Source organism: Strix aluco, chromosome 2 (genome assembly GCF_031877795.1).
Source record: "Strix aluco isolate bStrAlu1 chromosome 2, bStrAlu1.hap1, whole genome shotgun sequence".
NCBI lineage: Eukaryota > Metazoa > Chordata > Aves > Strigiformes > Strigidae > Strix > Strix aluco.
The window spans coordinates 136,075,406-136,096,149 of NC_133932.1; the positions used below are offsets into that span (position 1 = coordinate 136,075,406).

Genomic DNA, 20,744 nt, shown 5'->3' on the forward strand with positions numbered 1-20,744 from the left:
GGAGGAGGAAAAGCCAAAAAAAAAAAAAAAAAAAAAAGGGAGAGAGAAAACAAAGCGGGAGGGATGAAGCCCGCTGGCAGCCCGGAGGAGGAGCGGGGCCGGGCGGTGCCTGCGGCGGGGCCGGGGCCGGGGCCGGGGCGCGGCGGGGCCGGGGCCGGGGGGCGGGCGGAGGCGGCGGCGGCGGCGGGGGGGGGCAGACAATGGCGGAGGGGGGCAGCGGTCGGGGGGTAGCGGCGGGTCGGTGGCTCCTGCCCGCCTCCTCCCCGCCTTCCTCCTCCTCCTCCTCCTCCTCCTCCTCCTCCTTCTTCTTCCCGGGTAGGAAAGTTTCAGCGTCGATCGCGGAGCAACAACCGGGCCGGGCTTTTGGCAGCCTGGCCCCGTCGGTACGGCAGCTTTCGCTTCGTTTTACCGAGCCGGAGCCAACGGGCCCGGTTCATGCCGGGGCTCCACCACCGTCCCCGGCTCCACCGCCGCCACCGCCGCCGCCGTCGTCGCCGCCGGGCCCGGGGTTAAACGCGGAGCCGCCGCGTTGGCCCAGCGTCCCGGCGATGCGGAAACTCTTCGGGGAAAGCTGCCGGCAACCGACGGGGGGAACCGGGAATGGGACCGGGAATGGGAGCGGGATGGGGAACGGGAGCGGGACTGGGAGCGGGAGCGGTCGGGGAGCTCCACCGCCGCCTCCACCCCGCAGCCGCGTCCCGCACCCGGCGCTCCGTTCTCCCCGCGGAGCTCCGCCGGAGCCCGGCCCGCATTCCTGGCATAACTCGACTCGACCGCAACCACCCTCCTCCTCCCCATCACCCCGCTCCAACGGGGAGGATGAAGCAACGGCATCCCGTTCTCCCCGCGCTTCGTCGGGCAGTGAAGGCGAAGGGCAAAGCGGTGCCCACCGTCACCGCGCCGCCCGCAAGAAGAAGAAGGAGAGCGGTGGTTGGGAGAGCCCGGCAGACGGTGGCGAGGCCGAGGCCGAAGGCTGCGGGAGGGTGGTCCCCCGTCACCCGCTGCCCGTGGTGGCCCGTGTCTCCAAGGTGAACATCCTGCCCTTCGGCAGCCCCGGTGGGTCACGGAGCGGCAGTCGTTATTCCAGCACGGAGACGCTGAAGGAAGAGGAACAGTTTGGGATCTGTTGGCCCAACCAAGGACGGACTCTCCAGGCGGGTTACGGCATCTATCGATCACCCAGTTTCGGGACGAGCGATGGCCTGGCGTGGGGACAGCCGGCGGTCCGCGTCCGTCCCAAGCTGCCGCAGGGCACGGCCAAGGCAAAACCGGACTTTGGGAGTGAGAGCCTGCACCAACCGGGGCTGGAAGGGGAGCGGGCCAAGCACTGCAAGTCCTTGTCCAACCCCGACATCGCCACCGAGACCCTGACACTCCTCAGCTTCCTCAAATCAGACCTCTCAGAGCTGAAGGTCAAGAAGAAAGGGGTGAGGATCGGCCTTGACGCGGGTTCCGATGGCTGCTCCGGTATCGCCAACCCCTCCCTGGGCAGTCGTGGTGTCACTCAGCCCCCCAACCGCTGGGCGTCGGGCGAGCGGCCAACGCTCAAGGACTTGACAGCCACTTTGCGTCGCGCCAAGTCCTTCACCTGCTCTGAAAAATCGGGGACGCGGCGGCTTTTCCTACAGAGCGCCATGAAGCAGAGCTCCTCTGAGCTCCTCCTGGCCACCACCGACAGCCGGGACCGGGTGGCTTTGGATGGGGGACAGCGGGGGGATGAGGATGCTCTCCCCATGGTCATCCAGGACCAGTACATCCAGGAGGCGAGGCAGGTCTTTGAGAAGATCAGCAGGATGGGTTCCCAGCAGGACTACGGCTTCACGGCCGAGCAGAAGGACAGTGGAGGTGTGGAGGGCGCCGAGGTAGTGGCACCGACAGGGACGACGGACACGACCCTTCGGGGTCGAGCGGCGAGCACGCGGTGTTTGAAGGAAGCGGAGTCGGAGGAGAACCTCACTCGCAGGAAATCCGTGGAGGAGCTGTCAGGTCACGAGTCGAGCGTGACGGACGAGGGCATCGTCACGGAGCTGGAGCCCGTGGGGATGCCCTTCCAAGACCTGCATGAAGCCGTGGACTCCTGGACACTGCCCAACGCTGGGCCGGCAGCCGGTGACACCGAAACACCACTGCTCGCTCACTCGGCAGCGGTGGTTGAAGACCTTCCACCCGGCAAATCCGAGACACCGAGCACCCCCGGCAGCTTGCGACGCCGCCGTAAGTTCCCCTCGGCGGGTGCCAATGGGCTGGAGGGTGGCACTGAGGGTGGCACCGAGCCCTACCGCTCCCTGAGCGACCCCATGCCCCACCGGAGATGCTCTGTGGCGGAGGAGGCGAAGAATTTCTCCGTCGACAGCAACCTCCTGGGCTCGTTGAGCGCCAAGGCGGGCATCCCCCAACCCACCGCCATTGCAGGCAGCGCAGGCAGTGCAGGCAGCGACCTGTCGCTCAGCAGCGATGGGCCGCGGGACTACAGCAGCCTCATCCGAACCATTGTCAGCCAGCCTGGTGCCATGGCTAAGCTCATTGATGAGAAAGGCAACGGCAAGACCATCAAGAAGAAGTCATTGAGCGACCCCAGCCGCCGCGGTGAGCTGCCAGCCGGAGCCTTCGAAGGTCCCGGGGAGGCCATCAGTGAGCTGGAGCCCAGCATCCCACCGTCCAGCAGCGAGCCCATCCTCTCGGCACAACCAGCAGTGCCGGGCCCCAGCCGTGGCTATGGCTTTGACCCCAAGTTGGCGGATGTGTTGTCCCCTCGCATCGCGCGGCGCAGCTCCAAGAAGCGCTCCAACCGTGCAGCTCACCAGGAAAACCAACCACCACCAGTGCCTGCCGTCCTCGCCAAGAGCCGCCCAGGCACCAAGCACATCCGTCACACCAGCGAGCCTGCCACCTTCATCCCCATCACCGTCCCCGAGCCGCTTGTCCCCTCCGGCCACCACAGCCACCTCCCCGTGCCGGCTGCCAGCCGCTCACCTGGCAAATCCTTCCCGACCCTCCAACCTCCTTCGCTGGAGGATGTCACCAAGCGGTACATGCTGGCCCTCAACTCAGGTGACACGTCCCCCGGTCCCGGGGATGGACCCCGCTCTCCACCCACTGCCCCACCGCCCCGGCTGCCCCGGTGCCCACGGCCACCTGACGAACACGGCCCCAGGACCAAGCCGCAGGTGGTAAGTGCCCATCCATCCTAAAAACACTTTCGTTTCACGGGGTACATGACCCCTCCAAAGCGCTGGTGGCTTTGGGGGTCCCTCACGTGTCCCTTGTTGGGGACAAATTCTCATCCACGCATGTGCTGTTGGATGGCCAAGAGCCTTCCCAGCCCTTTCTGGTGGTCCCAAGGGGATGAGCTCTTGTTTGTAGGAGCAAACCCCCGTATAAAAGGCAATTTTTGGATGGGAAGAAGCAGTTTTCAGGTTAAATAGCACCAAATTTTGGTGGAAGGTGGTTTTATATATATTATAGGCTATATTTATATATAGCATCTCCCAGCAATGCTATATGAGGTCCCCATAAACGGGTGTGCTCTTGGCTGGACTCAAGACACTGAACCAAAAATTGCCTTTTCCTTGGCAGGAAGGGCTTAATTGGTCCTTTTGCTTGGGATTTCTCCTTATTGAGCAAATCAGCATTTTCCTCCCCAAAAAATCGCCATCCCTCTGCCCAGGACCATGGGCTTTGCCGTGCCGGTGGCATGGGAAAAAGAGGGAAAAATATTCTTGTGCATGCAGTGAAGTTTTTATCGATGGGTAAAGTTTTATCCTGTCTGCAGAAGAATTAGTGCTGCTTGGGGGATGCAGAGGCAGTTTGCTTGCCCTGAAGCGTGGCTGCGTGCTTTGGGATCTTTCCTGGGGTGGGTTTTCAGCCTTGTTGGCCCCTTGGCTGTTGTTTGAAGATGGACTTGGGTTCCCATCGCTCCGGGTGTTTGTGCTGGGAAGAGCTTGGAAACGCCACCTCCTCCTGCGGCACAGCAGTGCCGGCACCCACGGGGCTTTTAATAGCTCCGGGCGAAGCCCAGAAATACCCGTTCCCGCGGGGGATGAGCCGAGAGCTCGCGGGAACGGGGCTGGCAGGGCTCTCTCGCCCTGCTTTGATGCCGATTTAAGAGGACGGGCTGGACCGTTCCCTTCCAACAGCCGCCAGCAGCCAAGCGTGAAGTCCCGGGGGCTGAGCCCAGCGGTGTAACCCTTGCTGGCCGGGGCAGAGCTGCGTGGAGCAGGGTTTTTTTTCTTTGCACACTCCCAAAATTCAAATCCCTGCGGCATCATTCCCCCAAGATATTCTCTTGGGGTCAGGCATGCCCACAGCGTTATTCCCTGAAGATATTATCTTGGGGTCCGGCATCCCTGCAACATCCTCCCCCCAAGATACTCTCGTGGGATCCAGCATCCCTGCAGCATCGTTCCCCCAGGATGGTCTCTTGGGGTCGGGTATCCCTGCGGCATCATCCCCCCAAGATATTCTCTGGGGGTCTGGCATCCCCACAGCATCATTCCCCCAGGATATTCTCTTGGGGTCCAGCACCCCTGCAACGTCATTCCCCCAAGATACTCCCCTGGGGTCTGGCATCCCTTCAGCATTATTCCCCCAAGATATTCTCTTGGGATCCAGCATCCCTGCAGCATTATTCCTCCAAGATATTCTCCTGGGGGGCTCTGCCCCGCATCCAGCTCCTTCTCCAGCTGTTGTCCCCATCGCCAGACAACAGCCGGTGGTGGCCGAGAACTGGGAGCTCTTGGCTCCTGCATAAAACATCCTTGGAAATAATTTGGGGTGAATTTTGCAGCATTTTTGCCCGATGTACTAGTTTAGAGCGAGGTGCTTGTTCTCTCTGATCTCAGGATGAAAAGTGCTATTGAAGCATCAAGCGTTATAATTAAGCAGGGTAACGAGGAACCTGCCATGGCTGTAGCTGGCAGCACCTTGGGGACATCGGCAGGTCCCCAAGGCGAGGCAGTGCACCCGGCGGCATTTATTTATAAAGAACCTTCTCTTACTAAATTATTTATATGTTAGGTTTATAAAATATATGGTTTATATTAATAATTTATAAAGAGATACTTCTTATTCAGGCAGCTCCCCGCAGTGCCGCAGGGACGGTGCCTACCCCGTGATGGCTCTGGTATCAGGGATGCTCTGCTGACCCCTCACCCCAATACACCCCCCAACCCTGGTCACTTTGGGATCATTTTGGGTGGATTTTTACCAATCCAGCACTGGGTTCTGGCAGCTGGGAGCCCAGTTTGGCCGAGCATCACCTCGGGGACATGAGCCGCCCCGCAGAGCTGGACCCCAGGGATGCTGCTCCTCACCTTGCTTGAACCCTCCGGCCTCGGCAAAGAGGGTGCGAATTTTCCCTTTTAAGGGCAACGCCGCAGCTGTATCTTCAAATCTCTCTCCTGCCTTTGAATTTCTTTGTGCTGCAGCCATAACATAACTGAAACCAGGATTTTTATTTCTCTTTTTGATTTATTATATAGTGGAGCTGGGATGTTTTATTTCAGATGGCACCAGCCTTGGCTGGGGGGGCAGAGGGGGACCGAGCCCTGCAAGGGAGTTGCTTTAATTACAGGCGAGAGCATCGAGGACCGGATATAACTTGGCACCGGGACGGCTGGCTGGGAGCAGAGATTTACATGCTCCCTGACTGACGGCAAAGAAATAAGTTTTATTTTTTATTTATTTTTTTCCCTCCCTAATTCAATGGAGAGGGCTGGCGTCGCAAGGTCGGGCGTCTGCTTGGGGAAATGGTCATCGCTGCTTGGGGATTTTGGGGTGTCGGAGCATCCGTCCTGCATCATGGTGATGGTGTGTCCATCCTGGTGTCCATCTCCAGCAGATGATGCTGGGAAAGGATTAATAATGGGGTCTGGCAAGTGTGTGGCGATGTTCCCCAAAAATATTCTCTCACAAGATATATCTTGTTCCCCCAACATATTCTCTTGGGGTCGGGTATCTTTGCAGCATTATCCCCCCAAGATCTTCTCCTGGGACCCAGCATCCCTTCAGCATTATCCCCCCAAGATATTCTGCTGGGATCCAACATCCCTTCAGCACTATCCCCCTAAAATATTCTCCTAGAACCCAGCATCCCTGCAGCATTTTCCCCCCAAGATACTCTTCTGGGACCCAACATCCCTTCAGCATCATTCCCCCAAGATATTCTCCTGGGACCCAGCATCCCTTCATCATTATCCCCCCAAAATACTCTGCTGGGATCCAACATCCCTGCAGCATCATCCCCCCCAGATATTTTCCCAGCCCCCCTGGTTAGGCAGTGGCTTTGGCAGAGGTGAGCAGTGTCGTGCCGGCTGTTTGCTGGGTTCGGCCGCCCGGCGTGTCCCGGCTGGGGGAGATAACGTGCTGTTCTCCCTTGGCGGCAGGACTGTTTGTCCTGGGTGCTTTCCAGCGATCCTCCGTGGGGCTGGAACCGGCCAAGCTGTCCTGGGTGCAGAATAGCTCCTTCACCCCGTGTCTGATGTCGGGCACAAGGCTTTTAATTCCCCAGGAGCCGTTAGCAGCGTGTCCCGCTCTGGCGCACAAGCACGGGGGCTGCAGGAAGAAAAGATGCTTTCAGGAAAGAAAGAAAAAAAACCCTAAAAAACTCAAGATAGAGAAGTTTTTCTGCCTCCAGCATCCCATGAACTAGGGATGGTCAGCACACATGTACACACCCATGGACACACATGTGCAGCAGCCCAGTACCAAGGAGGGGTGCATTTGGGGTGGATTTGGGGTCCATTTGCTGCTCGGTGAAGGTGTGAGTGGGATGCCAGGCTGGCAACCCCTTGGATCTTTCTTTCCCCCATGGCTGAATCCAGCACGGGATGGAAAATTAGGTATGTTTGCTGCCATGCTCTGTTTGTTGACTTAGCAGCAGTCGGATTAAACAGGAAAATATTGATTTAAATATAGCACCTCGCGGGAGCAGAGGAGTCGTGGGAACGTGGCCCCCGGCGCCCCGGCCGCTGCCTTCCCCACCTGCTGCTCCTCAAGCAGGGCGGCCGCACCCCGAAAAAGTCATCAGGGATAGAGGGGGATCCCCGGAGGGAAACATCGGGGTCACATTCCCAGGGATGCTTGCGTAAAACCCCTCCATCCCTCCTGAGCATCCTCCCTCCGAGCTCGCCCCGACGTGGCTCAGCTTCCAGAAGCTCGTCCTTGGTTTGGGGACAGCTCAAAGGCCAGATCCGTGCACTGGCCATATATTCCTTGGCCAAAGTTTGGCATCTTTGACCCTATTTATCCCTCTGTTCCTGTTCCGTAAATCTCCATAGAAACCAGGTTTTGGGCCACGGCTGGGAGTTTTCTCATTTTTTGGCGTTCCTGGAAATCTATAATTAAAGCCGTTGCAGGGGGAGGATGGGGATGGGTAAATCTTGGCTTTCCTCTCCCAGTGCCTGCGCCGATGGTTTGCCTGGATTTTGCGCCCCTGGCTCCGCCGTGCTCAGAGAAACGCTGAGGTGGGGGGAAACTGAGGCACGTAGGCAGCCCCCACTGCCCTTCGGAGGGAGGTTTGGAGGTGGGATGGAGCGAGGAGAAGTTGTCCAGAACTTGGGGGAGGACCCACAAGGGATGCTACCCATAAGTGTCTCAGACTGACGCTGGATCTACCGGCATGGGGCCAGCCAATATGGCTGGGGGGTGAACCAGCCCAAATCCCCTTAACTCTGCCCATTTTTTACTCTTTCCCAGTTCTAAAATCCCCTTAACTCTGCCCATTTTTGCCCCTTCCCTTCCTCAGTGCCCAAATCCCCTTAACTCTGCCTATTTTTGCCGCTTTCCTTCCCCCGTTCCAAAATCCCCTTAACTCTGTGCATTTTTGCCCCTTCCCTTCCCCACTGCCAGGGTTTCGAACACCCCTGGGTGACACGGAGGACATGTCTGGTGTCACCCAGAGCCACCTCTCTTGCTCCCTTGTCCCCAGTGCCTGCCCCTGCAAACTCCAACAGAGGAGATGGACCAGCTGGGGTACACATCCTTTGAGCCCAAACACCCCAGGGTGGCACCCTATGGGTGGGGGCTTCCCTGGGACGGTGGCCATGGGGCAGGATCTGGCCCCGGAACGAGAGGGTTAGCGCTGGGCTGAGCTGGGTGCCGGGGGCTGGCCTTGGCCCGTGGCCACCTGGCCCAAAGGTCAGGCTCTTGGCAGGATGCTGGGACTGCAGCAAGAGTGGGAGGCTGGGACGGGCTCGGTGTGTGCTCCGCTTCCAGCCTGCAGAGAGACCCGTGGCCCTGCGCAGGTGCTGGAGTGCAGGGGTGCACGGGGAGGAGGTCCCTTGTCCAGGGATGCACACGCAGGAGTGTATGGAGAGGTCCTTAGTGCAGGGGTGTACGTGCAAGGGGGCATGGAGAGGTCCTTGGTGCAGGGCTGCATATGTGGGAGCTCCCTGGTGCAGGGGTGCACATGCAGGGGTGCACGGGGAGATCCCTGGTGCAGGGGTGCACCTGCAGGGGTGCAGGGATAGATCCAAGGTGCTCTGTGTGCAGGGGTGCGCAGAGACATCGATACTCCTGGTGCACGCACAAGGATGGTGCAGGGCTGCACCGTCCATTGCACGGGCCACTCTGCATTTCTGGGCAGCCTGCCTGCACCCTGCCTGCACTCTGCCTGCATGCATGCGCAGGGCTTCGTGCCCGGGCTTTTCCGTGCAAAATCGCACGCCTCCGAAGCTTCTGCTTGGAGGAGGTGGCCTCCATCTCCGATCTGCTCTTGCAGGGGAAGCAGCAGGTCAGCATCTCCAAGATGTGCACGTGCGTCGTTGGTACCCTCCTGCCAAACCCAGCTGGGATGGAGGCTTAAAGCTTTCTGGGTCTTGTTGCTGCGGTGTTAGTCTGTTGTTGCAAGGGTTGTGGGATTTAGAGCCTTTCCCGGCAATATTTCTGGAGGTTCCCTGCAGATGCTGATCCCTACGTGATGAGAGGGACCAGAGAGGTGACGTGCTGAGGTCTCCCCTTGCTGTGACTTCGTTGCTGAGCTCCATCACCCACACAGCACAGGCAGGTCCTGACGGGGCAGTTCCTGCAGCTTCAGAACTGCCTCAGGGACTTCTCCTAAATTCAGGATGGAGAAGGTGATGCCGTCACACAAAAGGAAGATGCAGCGGGGCTGCACTGGGGTTTGGGCTGTACAGAGTTTCTTCCCCTTCTCCCAGGGCTTTCCCCTGGAAAGTGGGAGAGGAGACTCCCTTCCCTCCATCCATCCATCCATCCATCCATCCATCCATCCATCCATCCATCCATCTCCTCCCATCTCCTCCCATCTCCATCCATCTCCCATCTCCATCCATCTCCATCCAGCCATCCATTTCTACCCATCTCCATCTATCTCCATCCCCCCATCCAACCATCCCCCTCCACCTATCTCCACCACTCATCCCCACCACCCATCAAAGACAACAGGCCCCACTAGCTATCCAGACACGATTTTGAGAGTGGGCATGGTCCATCTTCCAGAACATCTCCTCCTGAAGGCATCAAGCCCAGCTTGCACAGACAGAACCCACTAAAGCGTTTTCCACCATGGTGTTTCCAAGCCAGGATGTGTCCAGAGAAGAAAAATCAGCCACTTCCACCCCCTCTCCCTCAATGTGGCTCTTTTTAAAGCTCTGATGGTCAGTCCCGGTGGGGCTGTTCCTCCGGGCTCCCTCGGTTTCCATGGAGAGGATGGGTGAGGAATTTCAAAGGGAATGGCTCCAGTAAATGAACTCTTCTCTAAAAATAGCGTGTTTGCTTTTGGGTCTTTGGGAACTGCGGCCCGGCCAATGGGAGGGAGAATGAAAATCAGCATCTGGGTAAAAATATTCCAGTAACTCACTCTTCATGCAAACTCCAGTCGGAGCTGCTCAGCTTCCGGGGGACGAGGAGCTGGTCCCAGTCTGCCCAGTTCCTGCCCACACTGGTACCAGTTGCTCTGTGAGCACCATTCCTGGTTCCAGATGGGGGTTGTCCCCAAGCTGCGTGTCCGCCTGTGCTTTATATAGATTATTTTCAGTTAAATGCCTTTAATTTGAGGGGTAGAAGGGTTGATGGCAAGAACATGTTGGGCTTGTATGAGCCCCGTGTCCTGTGGTGTCCCAGAGCCCCTTTTTGGGAACCAGGGGATGGCCACCACCACCTTCCAACCCACCGATGACATCCAAGACACCAACGAACCCCACTAGGACATCTCTGCATGGATATGCTGGGAAAGGACCTCTGTGGTAGTGTCCACCATCAGGTTTCCTCCAGAGGAGCCACCATCCCAATGTGGGAATGGCCACCACCAGGTCCCCTCTGGAGAAGTCACCATCCCAGTGGGGGGATGGCCACCACCAGGTCTCCCCCGGAGGAGTCACTATCTGGACATGGGGACGGCCACCACCAGGTCCGCTCTGAAGAATCCACCATCCTGACATGGGGACAGCCACCACCAAGTCCCCTCTGGAGAATCCACCATCCTGACATGGGGACGGCCACCACTAGGTCCCCTCTGGAGAATCCACCATCCTGACATGGGGACGGCCACCACTAGGTCCCCTCTGGAGAATCCACCGTCCTGACGTGGGGACGGCCACCACCAGGTCCCCTCTGGAGAATCCACCATCCTGACATGGGGACGACCACCACCAGGTCCCCTCTGGAGAATCCACCATCCGGACATGGGGATGGCCACCACCAGGTCCCCTCTGGAGAATCCACCGTCCTGACATGGGGACGGCCACCACCAGGTCCCCTCTGGAGAATCCACCGTCCGGACATGAGGATGGCCACCACCAGGTCCCCTCTGGAGAATCCACCGTCCTGACATGAGGATGGCCACCACCAGGTCCCCTCTGGAGAATCCACCATCCTGGACATGGGGACGACCACCACCAGGTCCCTCCAGAGGATCCACCATCCCAACAAGGGGACACCAGCATCCCCTCATGGTTCCTGGGGCTGGAGAACGTTTCCTTGGCGGTGCCGTGGAGTTGCTATTTGTGACTGCCTGTTCCCGAGCCCTCCGGTACTCTCCAAAAAAAACAAGAAGGGAGTTGTTTGCATGGGAAGATTGGCATCTCCAAGCCCGGGATATGGTTTCCTGCTTTTTTTAGCTGGAGTAGCAGCAGACTCGTCAGCCTGCCCTGATTTGGCATCTTTCTTCTTGCTTTTTTTTTTTTTGGAAGGGTTTCATCCTGACCCCTCGGCAGAAACGCTGTTGCTAGCAGTAGGGGATCGGTTTTGGTCCTTTATTTTTTTTTTTGGTTGCCCAAAACCCTGGTGAGATGGGATGTAGATGGCTCAGAGCCTCAGTAAGCGGAGAGGGGACTCATCCCTTGGTCGTCGGAACCCAACACAGGTCAGTAGATACTGAAACGCCCTTTTTTCACACCCCACCCCCCCCAGGGTGCCACTGTGACAATGACATGGCAGGGAAGGCGTCACCTCTCGCCTTGCCGTGATGTGACGTGGGATGTGGGCGTTCCTGGCGCGGTCCTTGGTGTGTCCCCCCACCCCCACCAGCTCCCTGCCACCCCGGTCGCAGCTCTGCTGGGCGAGGGGAGCCGCCGAGTGTGGGGTGCTGTGGGGCTGGGTGTCCATGGGGCATGGGTGACATTGGGGATGGAGGCTGACGTGGGCAGAAAGCAGGTCTCCTCCTGGTGATTGCACCCAGGCTGCTGCCAAGGGCATCGATCCAGGTGCGGGGGGCATGAAAAGGGTGGGGGTAGGGGCATGGCACCAACTGTTCGGGGCTCCTGGCTCCTGTATGTCCATCAGCTCCTGAGTGTCCATCAACTCCAGGGTGCCCATGGACTCCTGGTACCTGTTGGCTTCTGGATGCCCATCAGCTCCTGGGTGTCCATTATTCTCCTGGATGCTTGTGGATTTGTGGGTGCCTATGGACTCCTGGTACCTGTTGGATCCTGGGTGCCCATCAGCTTGTGGGTGTCTGTCATCTTGTGGTTGCTTGTGAATTCATGGGTGTCCATGGACTCCTGGTACCTGTTGGATCCTGGGAATCCATCAACTCCTCATGCACTCTGGGTGCCCATTGGCTTCCAGGTGCCCATGAACTCCTGGGTACCTGTTGGCTCCTGGGTGCCCGTCAGCTCCTGGGGTGTCTGTCAGCTCCCCGTTGCGTGTGGATTCATGGGTGTTCATGGACTCCTGGTAGCTGTTGGATCATGGCCATCCATCAGTTCTTGGGTGCCCATGGACTCTGGATGCCCACAAACTCCTGGGTGTCTGTTGGATCCTGGTATCCGTCAGCTCCTTTGTGCTTGTTGATCCATGGGTGCCCATGGACTCCTGGTACCTGTTAGATCCTGGGTGTCTCTCAGCTCTGGGGTGCCCATGGAATTCCCACTGGCTTGTGGGTGCCCATGGACTTCTGGGTGAGTGCCCAACAGCTCCTGAGTGCCCGTAAGCTCCTTGGTGTTGCCAAGTCCTGGTGCTCATCAGCGCCTGGGTGTCCATGGACTCCAGGGTATCTCCTGGGCATCTGTCAGCTTCTGAGCATCCATCAACCCTTGGGTGCCCGTTGGCACCTGGATACCTCTTGGCTTCTGGTGCCCCCGGAATTCTGAGTCCACACGGAGGCCTGGATGCCCGTGGGCTCCTGGTGCCCATATGCTCCTGGTGCCCATCGGCTCCTGGGTGCCCAGTGGCTCCTGGATGCCTTTTAAATCTCAAGTGCCCATCGGCTCCTGGATGCCCTTTGGCTCTCAGGTGCCCATTGGCTCCTGGTGCCCATCAGCTGCTGGTGCCCAACGGCTTCTGGTGCCCATCAGCTTCTGATTCCCATTGACTCCTGATGCCCATTGGCCTGGGTGCCCATTGGCTCCTGGACGCCCTTTGGCTCTCAAGTGCCCATTGGCTCCTGGTGCCCATCATCTCCTCGGTGCCCAATGGCTGCTGAGTGCCCATCATCTCCTTGGTGCCCTTTGGCTCTTGGGTGTCCCTCAGCTCCTGATGCCCATCATCTCCTGGTGCCTATTGGCTCCTAGGTGCCCTTTGGCACTCGGATGCCCATTGGCTTCTGGCCCCATCAGCTCCTAGGTGCTAATCACCTCCTGGTACCTAATGACTCCTGGGTGCCCATCACCACCTGGGTGCCCATCACTCCCTGGGTGCCAGGCCAGCACCCTCCTGAGTACCCCAAGTTTGCTTGCACCCCCTCGCCTGGATCCATGCCCCATGCCACCAGGCACGCAGGGCACCTCCCACCAGTGGCAATGCCAAGGGATGCCAGCATTGGGGACCCCTCCCTGGCTTCCTTCTCCCCCCAAAGTCCCAATAACTTGCTTTGGGGTGCTGCAGGATGTGGGGTACAGCTTGTGTCAGCAGCGGAGGATGCTGGGGGGGGATTCAGGGATGCTGGATGAGTCGGGGGGCAGCGTTACCCCTTGCCCAGCGGGTACGGGGCCAAGCATGCCGGGAGGTGGTGGAGAAGGGGGGGGGTGGGGGGAGAAGAGCGCGGCTGACCTCAGCATCTGGAAAGCTGCGCTCTTGGGCCGCGGCCTGCGTGCCGAAAACCGGAGGCAAAAAAAACCTTCCATATTTGGTGAAAGCTGCTCTAGGGCTCGGCAAAAGCTGGCTGCAAACAGGGGGCCAGCAAGCCCCCCGCCGCGCCCTGGACCGCAGCGCCACGAGTTCTGCAAGGGCTCTGCAAATGCGCCAGGGGATGGATGGTAGCTGGGGGGGGGTGTAAATTGGGGTGAGCATTGCGGATCAGGTGGGAGCGGGGTATGGGGAGGGGGGACCCATGGGGTGCCACCACTGGCGGGGGGAGGGTGCCCTGAGATGTGCCAGCATGACCTTGAGCTTTGTATTTTGGGGGGGAGGGGGGGGGTGGGGAGGAGGAAACCCCTCGCACCCTGGCGCCTGTAATGCAAACCCCGCTTTCAAGTGAAAATCCCACGGGAAAAGCCCCGCGACACATTTAGAGGATGAATTTTTGTTGCTTCGGGAAATGAACCTCCCGCCATATCCCCACTGCCCATCCCACCAGCACCACTCCCGGTGCTGCCGCTCTCCGGGACAGCACTGGGATGCCCGGTGTCCTTCCACCCTGCCCTGACAAAATTGCTCCGACTCCTTTATTTTTTATTTCTGGCTTTTTCTCACACTTAAAAAGCAGAATTACAGCCAGGCCGTGTCCTCCCGGGATGAATCACCACAGCCGAGAAGTCAAAGGGAAAACAACCAAATTCTCGGCGCATCCGTTTGGGGCTGAAGCCGCCCTCCTCCTCCTTCTCTTCCTCATCTTCCTCCCCATCCCGGAGGCGGTCGTGCTGCCGGGTTTCTCCATGGGAGCATCCCTGAACAAATCAAGGCTTCTCTGTGAGCTGGGAGCCTGGGAAAAACCACGACCAAGGGAAAAGCAAACATCTCCAGCCCCAGGACTGTGAATAAACACGGGAGTATTATTAGTAACTGAAGCAAAGCTGAATCAGAGCTGCTGATTTATGCTCTTATTTCCTTTCAAGAAGTTACGCTTCAGAAAGCGGCTCTGACTTTTCTTACCCGTGGGAGAACAGCGAGCGGCTGGGCGGGGAGGGGATGCAGCCCCGGACGTGATGCTGTACGGCGTCGGCCTGGCTCGGGCATGGCCCCTCTTCTGCGGCACAGGTCCTCCTGTTCCCCCGGGACGCGGAGGGTGGTTACTCCAGGACACGGGGCCTGCTGGTCCCAGGGATGGAGGGGGCTGGCACCCGGGGGTGGGGTGACTGGTATTCAGGGCTGAGGAGAATGGTCCCCGGGGATGGAGGTGGTTGGTACCCAAGGATGGGGTCACATACCCTGGGAAGGAGGTGACTGGGACTCAGGGATGGAGGTCACTGGTACCCGGGGATGGAGGTGACTGGTACACAGGGATAGGTGACTGGTACCCAGGAATGGGTGACTGGTACCAAGGAATGGAGGTAACTGGTGCCCAGGAATGGGTGACTGGTACCCAGGGATGGGTGACTGGTACCCAGGGATTCCAGTGACTGGTATCAGCAGTGGAGATGACTGGTACTCAGGAATGGGTTGACTGGTACCCAGGAATGGAGATGACTGGTGCCCAGGGATGTGTGACTGGTATCCAGGGATGGCAGTGGCTAGTATCAGTGGTGGAGATGACTGGTACTCAGGGATGGAAGTAACTGGTACCAGGAATGGAGGTGACTGGTACCAGGAATGGAGGTGCCTGGTGGCCAGGGATGGCAGTGACTGGTACTCAGGGATGGAGGTGCCTGGTGCCCAGGGGTGGGGTGACATGCCCCAGAAAGGAGGTGACTGGTACTCAGGGATGGTGGTGACCGGTACCAGGGATGGGAAGACTGGTGTCCAGCAATGGAGGTGACTGGTATCCAAGGATGGGATGAGTGATGCCCAGGGATGGAGGAGACTGGTCCTGGGGATGGAGGTGGCTGGTACTGAGGGATGGAAGTGACGTACCAGGGATGCTGTGACTGGTACCCAGGGACGGGGAGGACTGGTACCAGGATGGGAGTTACTGATGCCCAGGGATGCAGGTGATTGGTCCCCAGGGGTGCCAGGGGCTGGTGCCCAGGGACAGCAGCAGCTGGTACCCAGCAAAACAAGGTCTTTCCCTGGGTGGTGGCTGCTGTCCCTCCACCCATGTGTCACAGAGCTGTGGGGGACATATGGATGAGCATCATCTATCTCAAGGCAAAGGTTTGATGCCTACAAAACCCAATCAAACCTCCTGCTTAAAAACATCCCGAGAGGAGATAATGTGATTTTTTCCAAGCAATTTTCCTGCCAGAAACCGAGCGATTGAGGAATTACAGGATTGGATGTAATAGCATCATCCTATTTTGGATGATGGTGCCAGCCAGGGGCTTTGCCGGATGCGCGAGCAAGTTTTACGTGTTGGGATGATGCCGTTTGCTGCGGAGGTGTTTGCTAATCATGTTGGGATGGATGCAAGTGGGTCTGGTTTTATCTCCAAGCCTTTTTTTTTTCCGGGGTTTTAGTAGGAATAAAATCAAGGGTGCGTTAAATTTGTTAAGTTTGGGAATTTGCCATGCACTGCAGGCTACCTGGGGCAGGGAACTGTCCCCATGGGCCAGTGACTCCCACTATGTCCCAGCTCCCTCTAGTGGGATCTACCCCCAGGAAGAAGCATCCTGGGAAAGAAAAGGTGCAGAAATCCCAGTTCCCCCCAGTTTCTTCCAAACTGGGAATGGGAATCTCAAGGAGGTGCTGAGATTCAGGCTGCTCCTAGCACAACCCTACTACAAGACCCTAGAGAATCCTCCCCCCAGCAGTGAGGAGCATCAGGAGCCGGCGGTGGGGACAAGCCATAACGGGGGAATAAAACAACTTGTATTTATTTATTCTTAAAATTTTGGCACATTTTGGAGGGGTGGGAATAATTTTGCTTGAAGCAGTGCTAGCTCCTCCTTTGGCAGCTGCGGGAAGGAGGAGCTGGGAAGGCCCTGAGTGGCAAATCCCACTCCCAAAATGGTCCAAAATGCTCCAGATTTTTCCTAAAGCTGGAATTTTTTGCCCCAAAGTGAGATCTCAGGGTCAAAATCCCTGCTACAGCTTGCTCAGGGTATGGCTGAGCCCCGCCACAACTCATTACACCGCTGACCTCAGAGAAACACTGCATGTTGTGGGTCGAGGAAGGGAATTTTGGGGTGAAACGGCATCTCTGGGGATACAGAGATTCTCCCCTGCCATGGGATGGGATTTTAGCATCCCAGCCGGGTGGTGACAGCGCGTGTGACACCCACCCACGCGTCCCCGGCTGCAGTGACCCAGTTCCCAGTTCGGGGCCAGGGTGGGGGGGGGAGTCCTCAGAGTGTCTGCAAGTGGCGTCATTACATGCACCGATGTGTGCACAGTCTCAGCCTGCGCTCAAGGGCCAGAGGTTGCTGTGAAGGCTGAGACTCCTCATGGATGTACATCCCTGCTCTCCCTTTCCCCTAAAACCCCATTTTTCTTTAAAAAATGAAGTTTTTAGGACTTCCCTCCATGATGCCTCTTTGTTTGCAGGGGGTGGAGACAGGATACAATCTTCCAGGGGTTTTTTTGCAATATTTTAAGATGTTTTAAAGTTCCCGGGGATGCTCAAGCCCCTCCTGCCTTGCTACACTCGGGCAGGGAAGATCAAAATGATGGAATTGCACCCAAATTTTTAATTAAAAAATAGAATAGAGCAGCCTAGGAGAGCTCCCGTCCTTCGGTGGGAGGCCAGGGGAGTTGGGGGGTCATATTTCCAATGCTGGAGGAAAAAAATGGGGGAAAACCCCCTCTTTGAGTCCCCCAAATCCCCAGTTCCAGATCTGCTCCATCTTTGGGTTTTTGGGAGCATCCCCACCACCCTTTTCCCGGGAGGGTTTGGGCTTTTTTGGGGAGGAAACACCCCGGTTGCAAAACAACAAAAAGGCTGGTCCGAAAGGAAATCTAAAGGTGTTTACAAAGAGCCGCGCTGCTAAAAATAACCAGCTCATATTTTAGACGGCCCTAAAAATAGGCAGCGCTGTTCGAGTGGCCAAACACTCCCAGGAATTTCCTGTGGGCTGCGGGCCGCGCGCAGGGGGGTCCAGGCTCGGCGGCCGGCTGGGACGGCCGGCATCGCTCCGGCTTTTTCTTTCCTGGGTGACGGGGAGATAACCTCCATTGGGCCCCTCGCTGCACAGCGGGATCCAGCCTGGCTCCTTCCCTAGTCTGGCCAGCGATGGGTTTAACCCTTCTCCATCCCTCCACCCTCCCTGATAACATCCGAAGATGTTGAGTGGGTTTGAGAGTGGTTTTGAAACCCATCGGCTCAACCTTAATAGTAGACACCGGAGAATCTACTTGCGAAGCTACTGCGGGAAGATGCGGCGTTAAACGAAGGGATTGATTCCAGGGTGGTGTTTGGGGAGTGGGAAGGACCCTCTGCTGATGGAGGGATCCCCCTGCACGCCTCGGGGGGACAGGCGAGGCCCCGGGGGAGGGCTCGAGGGCGTTGCTGCGGGCGGAACGGCCGGGTCACCGTCGCAGCGTCACGCGTCGCAGCGTCACGGCTGCGCCCGGGGTTGCAGTTTAAATGAGTCAGGGATTGCGAGAGGAATGGGTTTGGGATTGCCAGCCAGGTGGAGCAGGGATTGTGGCCCAGATGAGCCCAGGATTGTGATGCCGAGGGACCCAGGGATTGCAAACCAAGGGGGTCGGGGGGTTGCAACCAGAGCAGCCCAGGTTTGCAGTCCGGATGAGTCAGGGATTGCAACAGAAATGGGTCTGGGATTGCAACCCAGGTGGGCCTAAAATTGCAGCACAGATGAGTCTGGGATTGCAAAGAAATGGGCCCAGGTTTGCAGTCTGGATGGGTCTGCGATTGCAGCACAGATGGGTCAGGGTTTGCAACTCAGGTGGGTTTAAAATAACAGTGCAGATGGGTCTGGGATTGCAACCCAGATGGGTCCAGGTTTGCAGTCTGGATGGGTCTGGGATTGCAGCAAAAGTGGGTTGGGGATTGCAGCCCAGATGGGTCTAGAATTGCAGTCTAGATGTGCCCCGGGTTGCAGCCTAAATGAGCCCAGGATTGCAACCAAATGGGTCAGGGTTGCGACCCAGATGGGTCTGAAATTACAATGCAGATGGGTCTGGGGTTGCAACCCCGATGGGCCCAGGTTTGCAGTCCTGGTGGGTTGGGGACTGCAACCCAGGTGGGTCTAAAATTGCGGTGCAGAGGGACTCGGGTTTGCAAACCGAGTGGGCCTGGGGTTGCAACCCAGAGTGGCCCAGCACTGCCATCCCAGGGCCCAGGGTGATGACAGCACAGATGGGCCTGGGATTGCCACCCAGCTGGGCCCAGGTTTGCAATCCGGATGGGTCAGGGATTGCAGCACAAGTGGGTCTGGATTTGCAATCGGGATGGGTCTAGAATTGCAATGCAGATGGGCCCGGGGTTGCAGCCTGAATGAGCCCAGGATTGCAACCCAAATGGGTCGGGTTGGGACCCAGATGGGCCCAGGACTGCAACAGAAATGGGTCAGGGGTTGCAACCCAGGTGAGTCTAAAATTGCAGCACAAGTGGGTCTGGGGTTGCAACAGAAATGAGTTGGGAATTGCAACCCAGATGGGTCTAGAATTTCAATGCAGATGGACCCAGGTTTGCAGTCTGGATGGGTCTGGGATTGCAGCAGAGATGGGTCGGTCATTGCAACCCAGGTGGGTCTAGAATTGCAGTGCAGATAGGCCAGGGTTTAAAGCCTAAATGAGCCCAGGATTGCAGCCCAAATGGGTCGGGGTTGCAACCCAGTTGGGTCTAGAATTTCAATGGAGATGGGCCCGGGGTTGCAGCCTAAATAAACCCAGGATTGCAGCCCAAATGGGTTGGGGTTGCAACCCAGGCGGGTCTGGGGTTGCAGCCCACATGGCTCTGGAAACCAGATGAACCCCAGATTACAACCTTCAATGAGTCCAGGACTGCAGCCCAGCTGGGCCCAGGTTTGCAACCCCGTCAGCTCGGGGGCTGGAACCCAGATGGGTCTGGGATTGCAACCCAAATAAAACTGGGATTGCAACAGAAATGGGTCTGGGGTTGGATCCCAGAAGAGCTCAGGGCTACAACTCAAACGGGTCTGGAATTGCAACCCAAATGGCTCCAGGACTGCAACCCAGACAGGTCCAGGATTGTGACCGAACTGGGGCTGGGCTGGCTGTGGTGCTGCAGAAGGCGTTTGGAGGAGGCTCTGCCTTGCAAACCACCTCATTACCCCTAATGCAATTAGCTGTACCGGGTGCAGCGCAGGCACCCATCGTGCCTGTGCCGGGTGCTGTGGGTCCCTCCCCCCTGATCCCCGTGCCGGGGTGTATTTAAAGCAGTTGCAGCTCCCCCTCTCATTATATGCACCGAGTTGGCAGTTCTCTGCCACGCACGCTAGGGAGAGGGCTGGAGAGGGCAGGATGGGTGCACCCCCCTTCCAGCCCCCTCCCCAGGGTGGGATGCTCATCATCCTCGTTACCAAGAGGAAATTTGCTGGCTGCAACGGGAGGACGCAGCCCTGCTGCACGCCGTTGCTGTGGAAACGGGGTGAGCGGCTAATTAGATTTAATTAACGAAGCAGGAGGGGAGTGTTACAAATGGATCTGGGCAGGGTGTATCACCGGGCAAGCAGGGATGTGGGTGCTGAGGTGATGATGGGGGCAGTGGGGGGGAGCAGGCTTGCTCTGTGCCTCAGTTTCCCTGCCTGTAAGGTTGGGGAGAGGGACTCGGTACCCAGGGACCCCCCCAGTTAGTGGAGATGGAGACCCCAAGGATGCTGAGCATCCCAACCCAGCATCATCTGTGCACTCCCCCTCCCCAAAAATCACATGCCGCAAGAAAGCATCGCCCCCCTCCTCAAACACAGCATCCTCCTGGGGCAAAGCCTCTCCAGGAGCAGCCCCCCGGCAGGATCCGGCCCTGCCTGCATCCCGCATCCGCGCGCGTGTGTGTGTGTGGGCACGGCTCTGCCTCCATCTCCAATTGCTCTCGCCTGCCCGTGCCTCGGTAGCACCCGGGGCCGGGGACCCGTGTGCCGCCACGGACGCAGGCGCACGCCCGCCGCACGCATCCTGCAACCGCTCTGCAGGAGGGCTTTTTTTTTTTTTATATATATATATATATACACACACAGAACCCTATCGATATAAATAGCTCCTCTATTTTATTTCCCTCCTTGCTGCATCCCAGCGCAGCGTTCCAGCTAGTTTAAAGGGGCGACCTGGGGGTATATATATATATATCTCTCAAATATTTTTTATTCCTTGGGCCGCGTGGGACGGACCGACCC

The 20,744-nt window shown here is 58.0% G+C and overlaps 1 protein-coding gene and 1 long non-coding RNA gene across 2 annotated transcripts in view; both read left to right on the top strand.

Annotated features, from left to right (window-relative positions):
- Positions 1–200: 200 nt before the first annotated feature.
- Positions 201–20,744, top strand: part of ARHGEF17 (Rho guanine nucleotide exchange factor 17) — a 36,403-nt gene continuing 15,859 nt past the window's right edge. Inside the window, exon 1 of the mRNA XM_074816526.1 lies at positions 201–3,170. Within this exon, the coding sequence (XP_074672627.1) occupies positions 201–3,170 (2,970 nt within the window). The remainder of the gene's footprint in view (positions 3,171–20,744) is intronic.
- LOC141919935 (uncharacterized) lies at positions 9,008–14,467 on the top strand. The gene is made up of 2 exons (XR_012622174.1): positions 9,008–11,320; positions 14,102–14,467. It is a non-coding gene; the product is annotated as an uncharacterized LOC141919935 (long non-coding RNA).